This window comes from Octopus sinensis, linkage group LG19 (assembly GCF_006345805.1).
Source record: "Octopus sinensis linkage group LG19, ASM634580v1, whole genome shotgun sequence".
NCBI classification, from domain to species: Eukaryota; Metazoa; Mollusca; class Cephalopoda; order Octopoda; family Octopodidae; genus Octopus; species Octopus sinensis.
The window spans coordinates 38,247,362-38,264,322 of NC_043015.1; the positions used below are offsets into that span (position 1 = coordinate 38,247,362).

Here is a 16,961-nt window from a genome sequence, read left to right on the forward strand (position 1 = left end):
AAAACTTTTTCTAAAGCTCTTCAACTTTTGTAGTTTATTTCCTGAAATTCCTTGGTCTTCTACACTTCTGCCAAATTCAAAACTTTTCTAAAGCTCTTCAACTTTTGTAGTTCTTATTTCCTGAAAATTCCTTGGTCTTCTACACTTCTGCCAAATTCAAAACTTTCTAAAGCTCTTCAACTTTTGTAGTTCTTATTTCCTGAAAATTCCTTGGTCTTCTACACTTCTGCCAAATTCAAACTTTTCTAAAGCTCTTCAACTTTTGTAGTTCTTATTCCTGAAAATCCTTGGTCTTCTACACTTCTGCCAAATTAAAACTTTTTCTAAAGCTCTTCAACTTTTGTAGTTCTTATTTCCTGAAAATTCCTTGGTCTTCTACACTTCGCCAAATTCAAAAACTTCTAAAGCTCTTCAACTTTGGAGTTCTATTTCCTGAAAATTCCTTGGTCTTCTACACTTCTGCCAATTCAAAACTTTTCTAAAGCTCTTCAACTTTTGTAGTTCTTATTTCCTGGAAATTCCTGGTCTTCTACACTTCTGCCAAATTCAAAACTTTTCTAAAGCTCTTCAACTTTGTAGTTCTTATCCTGAAAAATTCCTTGTATTCCCTACACTTCGGCCAAATTCAAAACTTTGCCAATTCAATTTATGTTAGGCTCCTACAACCCCTATCTGTGTGTGTGGTGGAGGGAGGTGCAAACTCAACACTTCTCTCATATTCTTCAACCCTTAAAACTCCTAGGTCCCTGCTAGACCCAGCATTCATAGTTCTAATTCATCCTTCATCTCCTTGATCCTTGTCAGATCCAGTGCTTTCCGGGTCTTCAACATCTTCAAAGTAATCCAAATGTTGGTGCTTAAAAACCTGGAATATAACAAAAATAAAACAAATTAAAGAGATTTCTGCCCAAGAAAATTTTTATGGATCAGGAATTTAGAAATATTGGTAAAATACAATGCCACAGAGGAAATGAATAAAGTGATGGGATGTTTCTGATAGCTCACTGCTTTTACTCCAAATAATAATAATAATCCTTTCTACCATAGGCACAAGGCCTGAAATTTTGGAGGAGGGGTTAAGTTGATTACATCAACCCCAGTACTTGACTGGTACTTATTTTATCGACCCTGAAAGGATGAAAAGCAAAGTCGACCATGGCAGAATTTGAACTCAGAATGTAAAGACATGAAATGTCACTAAGGATCAATGCGAAAGAAGAAGAAAAAATAAACAACTATGGGGAAATGCAAAAGTTGTGGTCAAAGACGGGAGTAGACACGATACCAATGGAAATTGGTGCACTTGGACACATCAGCACTCATCTACTAACATGGCTGAAAAAGATCAGTGCAAGTGTGAAAGTAGAACACCTACAAAAAAATCAGCATTGCTTGGAACTGCAAGAATTCTTCACAGGGTTCTTGAAGCATGACCAGTAACACAAGTATCACTTTAGTCTGCTGGCTGTGGACAGCCGACACTTTCCATCATACCAGAAAAATAAGCTGTGAGGTTTCATCATGTAATAACAATAATAATAATAATAATAATAATAATAATAATAATAATGCTTTCAAATATTGGCACAAGGCCAGCAAGTTCAGGGGAGAAGGTAAGTCAATTACATCGACCTCAGTATTCAGCTGGTATTCATTTTATCAACCCTGAAAGAATGAGAAGTAAAGATGGACGAAATACAACTGGCATGCTAAAAATTCTGCCAAAATAAGACAAAGTTATTAACCATCTCTTCAGTGAATACAGTAAGCTAGCACAAAAAGAGTATAAGTGCAAGCATGACTGTTGGGAAATGTACGATAGGAATGTTAGCCAGGTGTGTGGATTCGAAGTGAGAGAAAACTTGTATGGAGGTGAGCCAGAGGCTGTGATGGAGAGGAATTACAGGATTTTAGGGGTTTTTCCAATCCATAAAATCTGCCTCAATAAAATACATCCGATTCATGCAAGCATGAAAATCCTAATGATGATGATGGTGATGATGATACAATCCACACTGCAGTGAGTTTACTCAAATTTCTAAAGAGATACAAACTCTTGGAGACTGTTTTGCCTTTCCACTCCCCAACTCAATACTATTCACATGCCTGAGGTAAGTAGTAGTAGTAGTAGTGTAGTAGTAGTAGTAGTAATAGTAGTAGTAGTTGCAGCAGCAGCTGTAGTAGTAGTAGCAGTAATAGTAATAGTAGCAACAGTAATCATGGTGGTAGTAGTAGTAGTTGGTGTAGTAGTAGTCCATTCTCCAGCAACATACTCCTCCTTCTCCTGACCACCACTCCTCCTATTCCCAACTCATACCCACTTTCCAACTACCACCACCACCACCTTTACCTATAAATCATTTCTCCACCATGTTCCTCTCTATAACCTTTCTCTCCCTCCCTCTCTCTCTCTCTCTCCTCCCCTTGTCACCCATCCATCCCCCCTCCCAACCTATACACATTCTCCATCCACCTCTTCTTCCTCCCCTCCTACCTCAAAGACGCCGCCTACCACCACCACCACCCTCTCCGACTCCTGACATTTCAAGATAACAGTTTTCAAGTGAAATGTTCAGGTTTCTAATATAACTAAACACCAAGTAAATACCTGGGATGATAGCACCACCACCACCACCACTACCACCACCACCACCACCACCACTACCACCACCACCACCACCACCACCACCACCACCACTATCACCACTACCACCACCACCACCATCACCATCCGACAACGACCACCACCACAACCACCAACACCACCATCACCACCACCACTACCATCACCATCACGACAACGACCACCACCACAACCACCACTACCACCTCCACCATGACCACCACCACTACCACCACAATCACTATGACAACGACTACCACCACCGCAACCACCACCATCACCACCACTAAGATAACAACAACAACTGTACTACTGACTGGTCCTATGAAACTCTATAGGCTGGGGTTTGCTCGTTGCAGTGGAGCAAGAGGGTTACTATTACACCTCTCTCTCTCTCTCTTTTTCTTTATACGTGTGTCTGTGGGGGGGTGCGCACGTAAGCATGTATGTGTGTATACATTTGTCTATCTCTCTCTCTATCTATCTATCTCTCTCTCTCTCAGTATATAAATATATATATCTGTAAATATAATATGCGACAATTATTTGGTAACCATGATAAAACTCTGTGTTTCGGATGTCGGGGCAGAAACCCACACCGGCATCTCATCAATTATCAGGCCTTCTGCCCCCCCACTCCGACATCCGAAACTCAGAGCTTTATCATGGCTACCAAATAATTGTCACATATTATATTTACAGATAAATTCCTCTATTTACATAATATCGGGGGAGGGGGTCCTTTTCATTCTTTTGTTATCTTACCGTTTTTACCAATATATATATATATATATTTACAGGGTGCAATGGGTAAATTGTTGCCATTTTATATTTTTCATTTCATGCATGTGTATTGTTTGTTTTTGATTTTGTTGACTACACAGTATAGTAGGATCAGCTGGGCACCATCCATAAGAAAAACAGCACCATGACGCAATTCACTCTAATCGTTCTGATAAGAAAAGAACTCCTGAAGAGCTCCAGTATATACACACACACACACATATATATATACATATACATATATACAACGGGCTTCTTTCAGTTTCCGTCTACCAAATCCACTCACAAGGCTTTGGTTGGCCCAAGGCTATAGTAGAAGACACTTGTCCAAGGTGCCATGCAGTGGGAATGAACCCAGAACTATGTGGTTGGTAAGCAAGCTACTTACCACACAGCCACTCCGACACCTATATATATATATATATAATATATATATCTGTAAATATAATATGCGACAATTATTTGGTAACCATGATAAAACTCTGTGTTTCGGATGTCGGGGCAGAAACCCACACCGGCATCTCATCAATTATCAGGCCTTCTGCCCCCCCACTCCGACATCCGAAACTCAGAGCTTTATCATGGCTACCAAATAATTGTCACATATTATATTTACAGATAAATTCCTCTATTTACATAATATTGGGGGGGGGGTCCTTTTCATTCTTTTGTTATCTTACCGTTTTTACCAATATATATATATATATTTACAGGGTGCAATGGGTAAATTGTTGCCATTTTATATTTTTCATTTCATGCATGTGTATTGTTTGTTTTTGATTTTGTTGACTACACAGTATAGTAGGGTCAGTTGAGCACCATCTGTAAGAAAAACAGCACCATGACGCAATTCACTCTAATCGTTCTGATAAGAAAAGAACTCCTGAAGAGCTCCAGTATATATATATATACACACACACACACATATATATATATATATATACAACGGGCTTCTTTCAGTTTCCGTCTACCAAATCCACTCACAAGGCTTTGGTTGGCCCAAGGCTATAGTAGAAGACACTTGTCTAAGGTGCCATGCAGTGGGAATGAACCCAGAACTATGTGGTTGGTAAGCAAGCTACTTACCACACAGCCACTCCGACACCTATATATATATATATATATATATATATATATATAAATGGCGGTGCCCCAGCATGGCCACAGCTCATGAGCTGAAACTGGAAAAATCAAAAAAAAAATTTTTTTAAATCGTATATATACACACACACCCCTGGCTTTCGTTGACCTAGTGAAGGCCTTTAATTGGTGCCATACTCTGTAATCTGCTGGTTACCAAGGAAACAAGGTGTAGTCAAATGCCTTGCAAGGGCTACACAAGCTGTTGTATCAAAGTGTAGTGAGTAAAAATCAGGTCAACAATCAGCTTGGTGATGAACTGAAGGGCAAAGGGCTCAGATGACAGTCCTTATCATAATCCTACAAGCCACCATGGAAGGGGTTCAGACTGGCCAAACAGTGGGCACTTCTGCATGCTGATCATGCACTTCTTACAACTGAATCTATGGTCTCTGTCTGTCTGTCAGTCAGTCTACCTCTACCTCTCTCTCTCTGAGTAATTGTGTGTGTGTGTGTGTGTGTGTGTGTGTGCGTGTGTGTGTGTATACATATATAGTGAGAATATACAAAAAACAAAAGACAAAGACAGGTGTGTAAACAACAAACAGATGTATTAGTTTGACGCTCGGGAAGTGAGAAAGTCTTTTACGTTTCGAGCCTATGCTCTTCGACAGGAAGGAACACAGAAATAAACAGGGAGAGAAAATAGAAAAATGTTACATGGCTAGCAATCGATCATGGCGAATATGTGTTAATTCCAGGCTGAAGTCAAGATGAAGAAGACAAAGGTGTTCGGGTGTTACGCAAGAAGAGAAGACCCTGATATCATCAAGGAAATGGCCTTGCTCACTTTGCAGACAATAAGTAGATATAAACTCCATATGTTGTACCTTGTATAAGCTACAGCAGCTCAAGAGGTGAAGTAGACTCACAGACAGACTTACATTGAAGGCAAGTTTTGTGTGCATGACAGATGTAGTGGAGCAATATACACGAAAAGCACAATGCAAAGAGACTCTCTTAAATGCATACATTTGGCTCCCCTGGAGTAGTAATTAGCATCTGTTATTTAAATGACATAATTAATAGAGGAGGCAGTTGTTGAGAAAGTAAAGTGGCAAGGGTCAGAACGGGTCGGAGAAAGTCCCAAGAGCCAATTGGTTTTAGAGGCAACAAAAGTTTTTTTTGCCTCCAGAGTGAAAGGCAGATTGTACGATGCTTGTGTTGGAGCTGTGATGCTGCAGAGTAGTGAGGTGTGGGCTTTGAATACAGAAGATTTTTGTGACTATGCCTTCCACCCCCAACTCCCCCACCACACACACACAGTCTATCCTCTATCAAAACACCCCCTACAATACATCTCCCACCCCCATCCCTCCACCCATGTTCATCATTCCACTTTATCTTGCAACCTACTCCGCAAACCCAGCTGGTGCTAGCAGTGCTAGTGGTACCTAAAAAGCACCTGACCCTAACCCCACCTTAAAAGCACCTGTGCTCCTCACTGGTACCCCATAAAAACACCTGGTGCACTCTGTAAATTGGTTGGCATCAAGGAGACCAAGCCATAGAGACCTTGCCAAAACAGACAAGTGGAGCCTGGTGTGGCTCCTGTTGAATCATCCAACCCATGACAGCAAGGAAAACGGACATGAAATGATGATAATGATTCAAAGTCCAAGGATCTCCGTACCATGCAGCATCACACTTTGTACACAAGTATCATGCAATCTTCCCTTCACACTGAGAGAAAACCCAACTTTTAATTGGCAGAAGAGATAACAACCTACTGAAATCTCTCCCTTATCTCCCCCCCCCCAACACCCAACACACTCTTTTCTTAGTCTGGCTACTGCGCTTTCTGTACACCCTCCCTCCCCCCCCCACCAACATGCCCACTGCTAATTAATTCACATAAATCACCTAGGTAACAAAAGCTATCAACTATAAATATATATACATACATACATATATATATATGTATATATATATACATATATATATACATATATATATATATATATATATATATACATATATGTGTGTGTGTATATATATATATACATAAATACATACAAACATACATACATACATATATGTATATACATATGTATGTATATATACATACATACATACATATATATATATATATATATATATATATATATATATATATATATAATATATATATATATATATATATGGATATATATGTGTGTGTGTGTTTGTACGTATATATATGCATATACAAACAGAAATCCACATGTGTGTGTGTGTGTGCATGTGCATGGGTGTGAGACTGTATCATCTCTTAGTTTTATTGTCCCTCTCCTAACCATACACACACTCTCTCTCACCCTCTCTCTCTCTCTCTCTCTCTCTCTCTCTCTCTCTTTCATGAGGTTTACATTAACTTTTCAGAGCTAACATTTGTTTACTTATTATTATTATTACTATTATTATTATTATCATTATTATTATTATTATTATCATTATTATTCAGTCACATCCCGTTTCCACACTTGTGTGTATTTAGTATTGTATTACATTCTAATATTCTATCACTACAGTCGATGGGCCTGAATGGTAGTGAGAACGATGGTAGCAGCGGCGGCGGTGACGGTGGTGGTGGCAGTTTAGGAGGAAGTCATCATTATCACCATCATTACCACCACCACCACCACCACCACCATTCCCATCATCAGTCATCATCTTCATTACTATCATCATAGCTAATTTCCCCATCATCCTTTAACTATTGCCATCATCATCATCATCATCATCATCATCATCATCATCATCATCATCATCGTATAGGTTTCCTCATTTAGGTGTGGTGATGATACAGAAATGTCAAAGTAACAGACATGATACACAGCAAGCAGCATCCAGCTGCATTCCTGGCCGTTCTCAGTTCAAACCTGGCAACCCTTTCTAGATAGGAATTGGGGGATCACTACAGTTGATACCCATCCCCTACCCCTGCAACATAGAATCTGTGGCCATGTACCCATCTTGAAAACCATCACCATCATCATCATCATTATTACTGTTATGATGGCAAACAGGTAGAACTTAGCAAATCAGACAAAATGGTTCGTTAACATTTCTTCTGGCTTCACACTCTGAGTTCAAACTCTACAGAGTTCAACTTTGCCTCTCATCCCTTTCGGGGTCAGTCAGATAAGAAGCAGTTAAGGCAGTGAGTAGGCAGAAACGTTTGCATGCCGGGCAAAATGCTTAGCGGTATTTCGTCTGTCATTATGTTCTGAGTTCAAATTCCGTAGAGGTAGACTTTGCCTTTCATCCTTCAGGATTGATAAATTAAATACCAGTGAAGCACTGGGGTTGATCTAATCGACTGGCCCCCTCCCCACAAACTTCAGGCCTTTGCTTTTAGTAAAAAGTATTATTATTATTATTTTTTTATGTTTGACTTTTGCTTTGTATTTGTACAAGTTGGCTTCAAGTCTCACCCAGAGACCTCAAGACACAACAATTTCAGGTCTTGTGCCTTTAGTAGAAAGGATTATTACCATTATCTCTAAGGCTGAGAGATGGCAGAATCTTTAGCATGCACGCCAAAATGCTTAGCGTTTCAGGGTCAATAAATTAAGTACCAGTTATGCACTGGGGTCAATGTAATTGACTTAACTCCTCCCCTCAAAATTTCAGGCTATTTAGTAGAAAGGATTATTATTATTATTATTATTATTATTATTATTATTATTATTATCATTTCTTTGGTAGTTTCATGTGAATTTCCACTGCACCATCTGCTGCACCCCCTGATGTCTGTGTGGCATTGTGTTCTTACTTTTGTGAGGGCCAGAGGAATATAAATTGCTCCAGCTGCTGCCCAGCACCAGTTTGCTTTGTTATAGGGTTTACCTTCTTTTTTCTTGTAACATTAGTGTTTAATGTTTCGGGCCTTAATCTTGTATGGGATATGTCGCACATGTGGCTTAAAATTGTTAAACACTTATTGCACAGGATGTCAGCTGATCTTAGCAGAGCTATTTTTTTTAGATATATTAAGAGAGAAGGGGGACAGTGTTGAATTGGTATTAGCCACGCGACTGGCACCCAGCAGATGCCAGGACCCCTGGATTGGTGGTACGTAAAAAGCACTATCCGAATCGTGGCCGATGCCAGCCCCGCCTCGACTGGCTTCCGTGCCGGTGGCTCGTAAAAAGCACCATCCGAATCGTGGCCGATGCCAGTGCCGCCTCGACTGGCTTCTGTGCCGGTGGCACGTAAAATGCACCAATCTGACCGTGGCCGTTGCCAGCCTCGCCTGGCACCTGTGCAGGTGGCACGTAAAAAGCACCCACTACACTCACGGAGTGGTTGGCGTTAGGAAGGGCATCCAGCTGTAGAAATATTGCCAGATCAGACTGGACCCTGGTGCAGCCTTCTGGCTTCCCAGATCCCCGGTTGAACCGTCCAACCCATGCTAGCATGGAGAACGGACGTTAAACGATGATGATGATGATGATGATGATGATGATGATATATAATAATAATAATAAAAGGGTAATAATAAAAGGGTAAAATCAATTAATTAATCAATTAATTTATATTTTGAAATGCTGCACTGAAGATGAGAAATAAGTAAGTAACTATAACTTTACTTTAATCTCGAAATCCATATGTAGCTAATCTGAGTAGCTAATCTGCATTCTTTATTTATATACATACATATATATATATACATACATATATATATATACATACATACATACATACATATATATATATATATATATATATATATATATATATATATATATATATATATATATATATATATATATATATGCTATAGGCGTAGGAGTGGCTGTGTGGCAAATAGCTTGCTTACGAACCACATGGTTCCAAGTTCAGTCCCACTGTGTGGCACCTTGGGCAAGTGTCTTCAACAATAGTCTCAGGCTGACCAATACCTTGTGTGTTTGTCCCCACCCCCCACCTGCTTGACAACTGGTGTTAGTATGAATAGATTTGTTTTATTACTGAGCAGTTCAGCAAACAAGACTGATAGAATAGGTACAGGGGATCAATTCATTTGACTAAAAATTCCTCAAGGCCGTGAAGTAAATGATAGAAATTTTTGTACGTGTGTGTGTGTTGGACCATTTTGCAGAACTGTTAGCTTAAGGGAATATAACCAAACACCCATCGTCCAACAGAAAAAGAGAAACAAATAAGACACACACACAAACACACACACAGATACACACACACACACGCACACACACACTACACACACACACGGGGGAGTGCGGGGGTGTGAAGAGGAGATGAAAGCCTGTAGAAAAGACCTCAATCATATTTCCTAAACAACATCAAACATGTATTGAACAGTGTTTATGAAAAAAAAAATCAATATTTTGTAGTTTGTGATGTTGTAGTGGCAGTGGTGACGGTAGTGGTTGCTGTGTGGTGGTGATTGTGGTAGTTGGTGTTGTAGTTGTTGTCATGGTAATTGTGGTGGTGGTGATTGTAGTGGTGGTGCAGGTGGTGAATGTGGTAGTGGTGGTGATTGTGGTGGTGGCGGTGGTAGTGGTGATTGTGGTGGTGGTGGTGCTGGTGGTGGTGATTGTAGTGGTGGTGGTGGTGGTGGTGGTGGTGATTGTAGTGGTGGTGGTGGTGATTGTAGTGGTGGTGCTGGTGATTGTAGTGGTGGTGCTGGTGGTGGTGGTGATTGTGGTGGTGGCGCTGGTGGTGAATGTGGTAGTGGTGGTGGTGGTGGGGGGTGATTGTGGTGGTGGTGGTGATTGTAGTGGTAGTGGTAGTGGTTATTGTAGTGGTGGTGGTGGTGGTGTTGTGGTGATTGGAGGGAAGGGGGATTGTGGTACATATGCTCCTGTTGTTGTGGTGATGAGGGTGTTGCTGTTATTATTGCTGTTGTTGTTGGTGTTGTGATGGTGGTGGTGGTGATGGTGGTGGTTATTTTCATTATTGTAGTAAATGATTGCTATTGTTGTTGTTGTTGTTGTCATCGTTTAACCTGCAACAGCTGGTTGGTGGGTGGATAGATTAGAAAAAGAGTGAGCATATACGTTTGGCCATCAGGGGACTGTACGTGAGTGTATCTGTGCGTGTATGCATGCGAGTGTGTGTGTGTGTAAACAGATGGACATAGATATTGTGTTTAAGAAGACACAAAGAGAACATGTTAGCATTAAGGAAAAAAAACCCACATCAAGATAAGGAACTTAATATAGAAGAATGAATGTATATTTATAAAATGATTTGTACAAAGATACACACTCCAAACACACATGCACACATTTGTGTGTGAGCATATGTGTGTGTACATATATATATATATATATATATATATATGCCACCACCGTCATCAGCAAGTACATATGTACTCTACAGAAAATTATTGAGTGCTCCTTCAAATTAAGGTTTGGAGTGTTTTAATTTATAACTTTGCATAATAAGCAAACCTATTAATGTATCACCACCACCACCACCACCACTGCTAACTCTACTGCCACCACCATCATCGTCTAATGTCCGTGTTCTTCCATGCTGTTGCAAGTTGAATGATTTGAGAGGATCCAATGGGCCCAAAGACTGCATTGTGGTCCAATGTCTGCTTTGGCATGGTTTTCTATGACTGGGTGCCCTTCCTAATGCCAACCACTGTCTCAGTGTGTGTGCTTGTGCCAGATGGTTGTCTTCGTGCCAGTGGTACGAAGTGAGGTTCCCACGCTGCTCAAAAGACTAGAAACCTTAATACATGTATATATGTGAATGCATATACATGGTGGATGTTTACAGTGGATGTCTGCGGTGGAATCTGACCACCTCTTGTACTTACACTTCAGATCCATCATGGCGTCTGATGAGGCTTTTTAAACCAGAAATAAAGTGTCTTGCTCAAGAACACAATATGCAGTGTGGTCCAGGAATTGAGCTCACAACCCAACAATTGTAAGCTCGATGCTCTAACCACTGAGCCACTCAGCTGGCAAAGATGAGTACTACCTGCATTTCAAAGTGGCCAACCTTGTCATATTCTGTGTATCATGCAGAATCTCCCTCAGAACTACATTAAGGATACACGTATCTGTGGAGTACTCAGCCATTTGCACGTTAATTTCACGAGCAGGCTGTTCTGTTGATTGGACCAACTTGTATATTCATCAGAGTAACCTACGGAGTGTCAGTTAATGTGTGATTTGAGGGTGATTTGGGCTGCTATTTTTAGCAGGTTGGGTGAAAATCCCCTTGTTTGCTCAAAATGTTGTTGTGTCATTGATGTTGTTGTTGGTATTGTTGTTGTTTAGTTTCAAGTGAGAAGTAACCGAGCAGGTCAAAGTTCAAAACCAACGAAGCCATGGTTACCCTAGCTCTGCTTTACAGGGTGCAATGTACCTTGGACAACACTACCCAATGTATCTTTTGTTAAGATTGTAGCGTGTAGTTTAAGGCAGATTTAGCTGCTATTTCTAGCATGTCAAACAAATACGTAGGGTCCCCACCCTCCACCCTTCACTGGGTGGTGGTAGCGTTGCAGATTTCAAGTTATTTATATGGTTTCAGGTGTAATGCCGCTCTTGGAAATGCATGAACGCCACAGGCTCTCATGTTAAGTATCAATGCTCTTATGTTTTGTGATAAGTTATTGATTCGGCGATCAATACATCAACAACAACAACAACAGCAACAAAGACAAAAGCAGCAGCAGCAGCAGCAAATGCTATTTTGGCAAACAAACATGATACAACAATTAGTTTCCTTATATATTTATCTCTGACAGCAATTATATATGAATAATTAATGATATTTAATGAATTATTAATGAGATCTAATAAAGTCGACACAGCTGGTGAGTATTACAAGTTGTTTAATATACACACACACATGGAAACACACACACACACACGCGTGTGTGTGTGTGTGTGTGTTGACAGTAAAATGTCAGCTTGGTCGTGGATAGTTGTTTGCTCATAGTTATTGGTGAGTGGACTGAAGGATTATAGAGTGGACACAGTGACCAACAGGTAGAGCAACAGATAGACACAGATTGTGGACAGACAGTTAGACTGATGGATAGACAATATGCAGATGGTGAGTGATATTTAGACTGATTGATGGATAGACAACATGGAGTTAGAGATGGTAGGCAGACAGAGAGACAGACAGATAGACACAGTGTGAAGATGGTGACTGGTTGTTAGACCAATAGACAGACAGGGTTGAGATGGTAATGGTAGTTAGACTGATAGATAGACAGACAGTGTGGAGGTAGTGATTGATAGTTTGATAGTTAGACAGACAGACACCGTGAGGAGATGGTTGTGGTAGATAGACCAAGAGATAGATAGATAGACTGTGTGGAGATGGTGAGCAGTAGATAGACCAAGAGATAGATAGATAGATAGATAGATAGATAGATAGATAGATAGATAGATAGACAGAATGTGGAGATGGTGAACAGTAGATAGACCAAGACATAGATAGATAGATAGATAGATAGATAGATAGATAGATAGACAGACAGAATGTGGAGATGGTGAGCAGTAGATAGACCAAGACATAGATAGATAGATAGATAGATAGATAGATAGATAGATAGATAGATAGATAGATAGATAGATAGATAGACAGAATGTGGAGATGGTGAACAGTAGATAGACCAAGACATAGATAGATAGACACAGTGTGGAGATGGTGACTGGTTTAGACAGACAGTGTGTAGATATTGTGTATAGATGTTGAGTGCGTATATGCTGTGTTGAATGTATGGAGAGACAGTGTGTAAAATGTTGAGTGTGTAGATCTGGAGCACAGACAAAAAAATGCTGCGGATCAGAACATAAGCACACACACACACACACACACACACACACACACACAACTATACAGAGGGCCCCTACACACACACAAACTCACACCCCCACACATTTTAAACTGGCACAGAAACTTGGAAAGACACAAACAAAAAACACAAATGATTGCAAAGACACACCCATACACATACTCTCTGCCCTCCCTCTCTGTCCCTCTCTCTCCCTTCCTCTTTTTCTCTCCCTCCCTCCTTCTATCTCCCCTCCCCACACTCTCCCTCTCTCTTCAGCAGAGCAGAACTCTTTATTCTCATACTTCAAGTTTATGAGTTACATTTGTGCGTGACTGTGTTGGGGAGGGGAGGGGTCTGTGTGCGTCTTTATACATACATACATGCATGCATATATATTTGTAAATATATATATATATATACATATATATATGTATTCATATAGATATATATTCATCAAAATATGTATATATGTGCATGTTTTTATATGTGTGTGTGTGGTGTGTGTGTGTGCACATCATCATCATCATCGTCATTTAACATCCATTTTCCATGGTGGACGATTTGACTGAGGGCTGTTTCTACAGCTGGATGCCCTTCCTAATGCCAACCACTCTGAAAGTGTAGTGGGTGCTTTTTACGTGCCACCAGCATGAGGGCCAGTCAGGCGGCACTGGCATCGACCACACTCGAATGGTGCTTTTTACGTGCCACCAGCACGAGGGCCAGTCAGGCGGCACTGGCATCGACCACACTCGAATGGTGCTTTTTACGTGCCACCAGCACGAGGGCCAGTCAGGCGGCACTGGCATCGACCACACTCGAATGGTGCTTTTTACGTGCCACCAGCACGAGGGCCAGTCAGGCGGCCACTGGCATCGACCACACTCGAATGGTGCTTTTTACGTGCCACCAGCACGAGGCCAGTCAGGCGGCACTGGCATCGACCACACTCGAATGGTGCTTTTTACGTGCCACCAGCACGAGGGCCAGTCAGGCGGCACTGGCATCGACCACACTCGAATGGTGCTTTTTACGTGCCACCAGCACGAGGGCCAGTCAGGCGGCACTGGCATCGACCACACTCGAATGGTGCTTTTTACGTGCCACCAGCACGAGGGCCAGTCAGGCGGCACTGGCATCGACCACACTCGAATGGTGCTTTTTACGTGCCACCAGCACGAGGGCCAGTCAGGCGGCACTGGCATCGACCACACTCGAATGGTGCTTTTTACGTGCCACCAGCACGAGGGCCAGTCAGGCGGCACTGGCATCGACCACACTCGAATGGTGCTTTTTACGTGCCACCAGCACGAGGGCCAGTCAGGCGGCACTGGCATCGACCACACTCGAATGGTGCTTTTTACGTGCCACCAGCACGAGGGCCAGTCAGGCGGCACTGGCATCGACCACACTCGAATGGTGCTTTTTACGTGCCACCAGCACGAGGGCCAGTCAGGCGGCACTGGCATCGACCACACTCGAATGGTGCTTTTTACGTGCCACCAGCACGAGGGCCAGTCAGGCGGCACTGGCATCGACCACACTCGAATGGTGCTTTTTACGTGCCACCAGCACGAGGGCCAGTCAGGCGGCACTGGCATCGACCACACTCGAATGGTGCTTTTTACGTGCCACCAGCACGAGGGCCAGTCAGGCGGCACTGGCATCGACCACACTCGAATGGTGCTTTTTACGTGCCACCAGCACGAGGGCCAGTCAGGCGGCACTGGCATCGACCACACTCGAATGGTGCTTTTTACGTGCCACCAGCACGAGGGCCAGTCAGGCGGCACTGGCATCGACCACACTCGAATGGTGCTTTTTACGTGCCACCGGCACGAGGGCCAGTCAGGCGGCACTGGCATCGACCACACTCGAATGGTGCTTTTTACGTGCCACCGGCATGGGTGCCGCTTAGGCAGTACTGTCGTTGACCATGCATGTGTGTGTATATATATATATATATATGTATGTGTGTGCATGTGCATGTGTGTGTGTGTGCGTGTGTATAGATAGATAGATACATATATATATATATATATGCAGGAATGGCTGTGCAATTAAGAAGCTCACTTCACAACCAAATGGCTCCAGGTTCAGTCCTGCCGGGCAGCACCTTGGGCAAGTGTTTTCTACTACAGCTCTCGGTTGACCAATGCCTTTTTAGTGAACTTGGAAGCTTGTTGTGTGTGTGTGTGTGTGTGTGTATGTGCACATGCGTGCATGTATGCATGCTTGTGTGTATATATGAGTGTGTATGTGTGCATGTGTGCAAGCATGTAAACATGAGTGTGTATTTTACAGTTTCTTTGTTGTGTCTTCATGTTTGTTTTTGCAATCTTCTGTAAAAACATGTCTGGCCATGGGGGGAGATATTAACTTGCTTGGAGACAGGTGAGGGTTGGCAACAGAAAGAGCACCCAGTCATAGAGAAGACCTGCTTCAATAATAAACTCTATCTGATTCAAGCAAGCATGGAAATGAGGATGTTAGAATTATGACGACGATAGTGATGACGACGATGATGATGATGATGATGATGATGACGACGATGATGATGATGATGATGATGACGACGACGATGATGATGGTGATGATGATGATGATGATATATATGACTGTATGGTAGAAGAGGAATTAGATACTTTTAGCAATGATGACAACTGCGATTGTGTGTTTGGATAAGCTAGTGTGGACGGCTGAAGGTCCCGACCAGACCCAAAGTGACCTGGTGGTGGAACGTTGAAGAAAGTCTGGAAGGAAGCTGGAAGTAGAGAGCACTCCCAAATGGCCAGAAGAGGAGCTAAGTATAGAGTATTCTTAGTTAGCGGGGAGGAAATGTTAGGAACTATGCCAATTTTCAAGGAAAATGTGGTAGGCAAATTGAGCCAAAAATGTGTAGGGTTTGAGGTCCCTTTTTTCAACCTCTCAAATGTTGGTTCCGCATGGAACACACCTAAGTACACCCTGTGAAATGGTTGGTAACGGGAATGGTATTCATCTGTAGAAAGCAAAGCCAAATATGTGTGTGTGTGTGTGTGTGTGTGTGTGCGTTTACACCCACACCTACATCCATACAAATATCCGTCTATGGCAACAGCTCCTGACAGGAGATGAGCACACTAACCCATCCAATTCATACAAGCAGGGAAAGCAAATGCACAAATGATGATATATACACATATACACAACAACAACAACAACTACATCAATAATAATAATAACAACATTAACAATAATAGGAGTAATAATCTTTTCTGTTACAGGCACAAAGCCTGAGATTGTGGGTGAGGAGTTAAGTTGATTACATTCGCCCCAATGCATGACTGGCACTTAATTTATTGACCCCTGAAAGTCGACCTCAGCAGAATTTGAACCCAGAATCTAGCAACAGTGAAAATACTGTTGAGCATTTCGTCCAGTGTCCTAATGGTTCTGTGAGCTCATTCCCTTAACAATAATAACAACAATAATCCTTTCTACTGGAAGCACAAGGCCTCAAATTTGGGGAAAAGGGATTAAGTCGATTATATCGGACCCCAATGCATAACTGGTACTAATTTTATCGACCTCGAAAGGATGAAAGGCACAGTCGACCTCAGCGGAATTTGAACTCAGAATGTAAGGACAGATGAAATACTGCTAAGTATT

The 16,961-nt window shown here is 41.9% G+C and overlaps 1 protein-coding gene across 2 annotated transcripts in view; it reads right to left on the reverse strand.

The window, feature by feature from the left end:
• Positions 1-640: 640 nt before the first annotated feature.
• The window catches only part of LOC115222045 (N(6)-adenine-specific methyltransferase METTL4-like), a 134,423-nt gene continuing 118,102 nt past the window's right edge, over positions 641-16,961 (reverse strand). For both annotated transcript variants that reach the window (XM_036511261.1, XM_029792150.2), the window contains one exon: positions 641-865. In XM_036511261.1, coding sequence (XP_036367154.1) covers positions 776-865 — 90 coding nt within the window. In that variant the 3' untranslated portion in view covers positions 641-775. The remainder of the gene's footprint in view (positions 866-16,961) is intronic.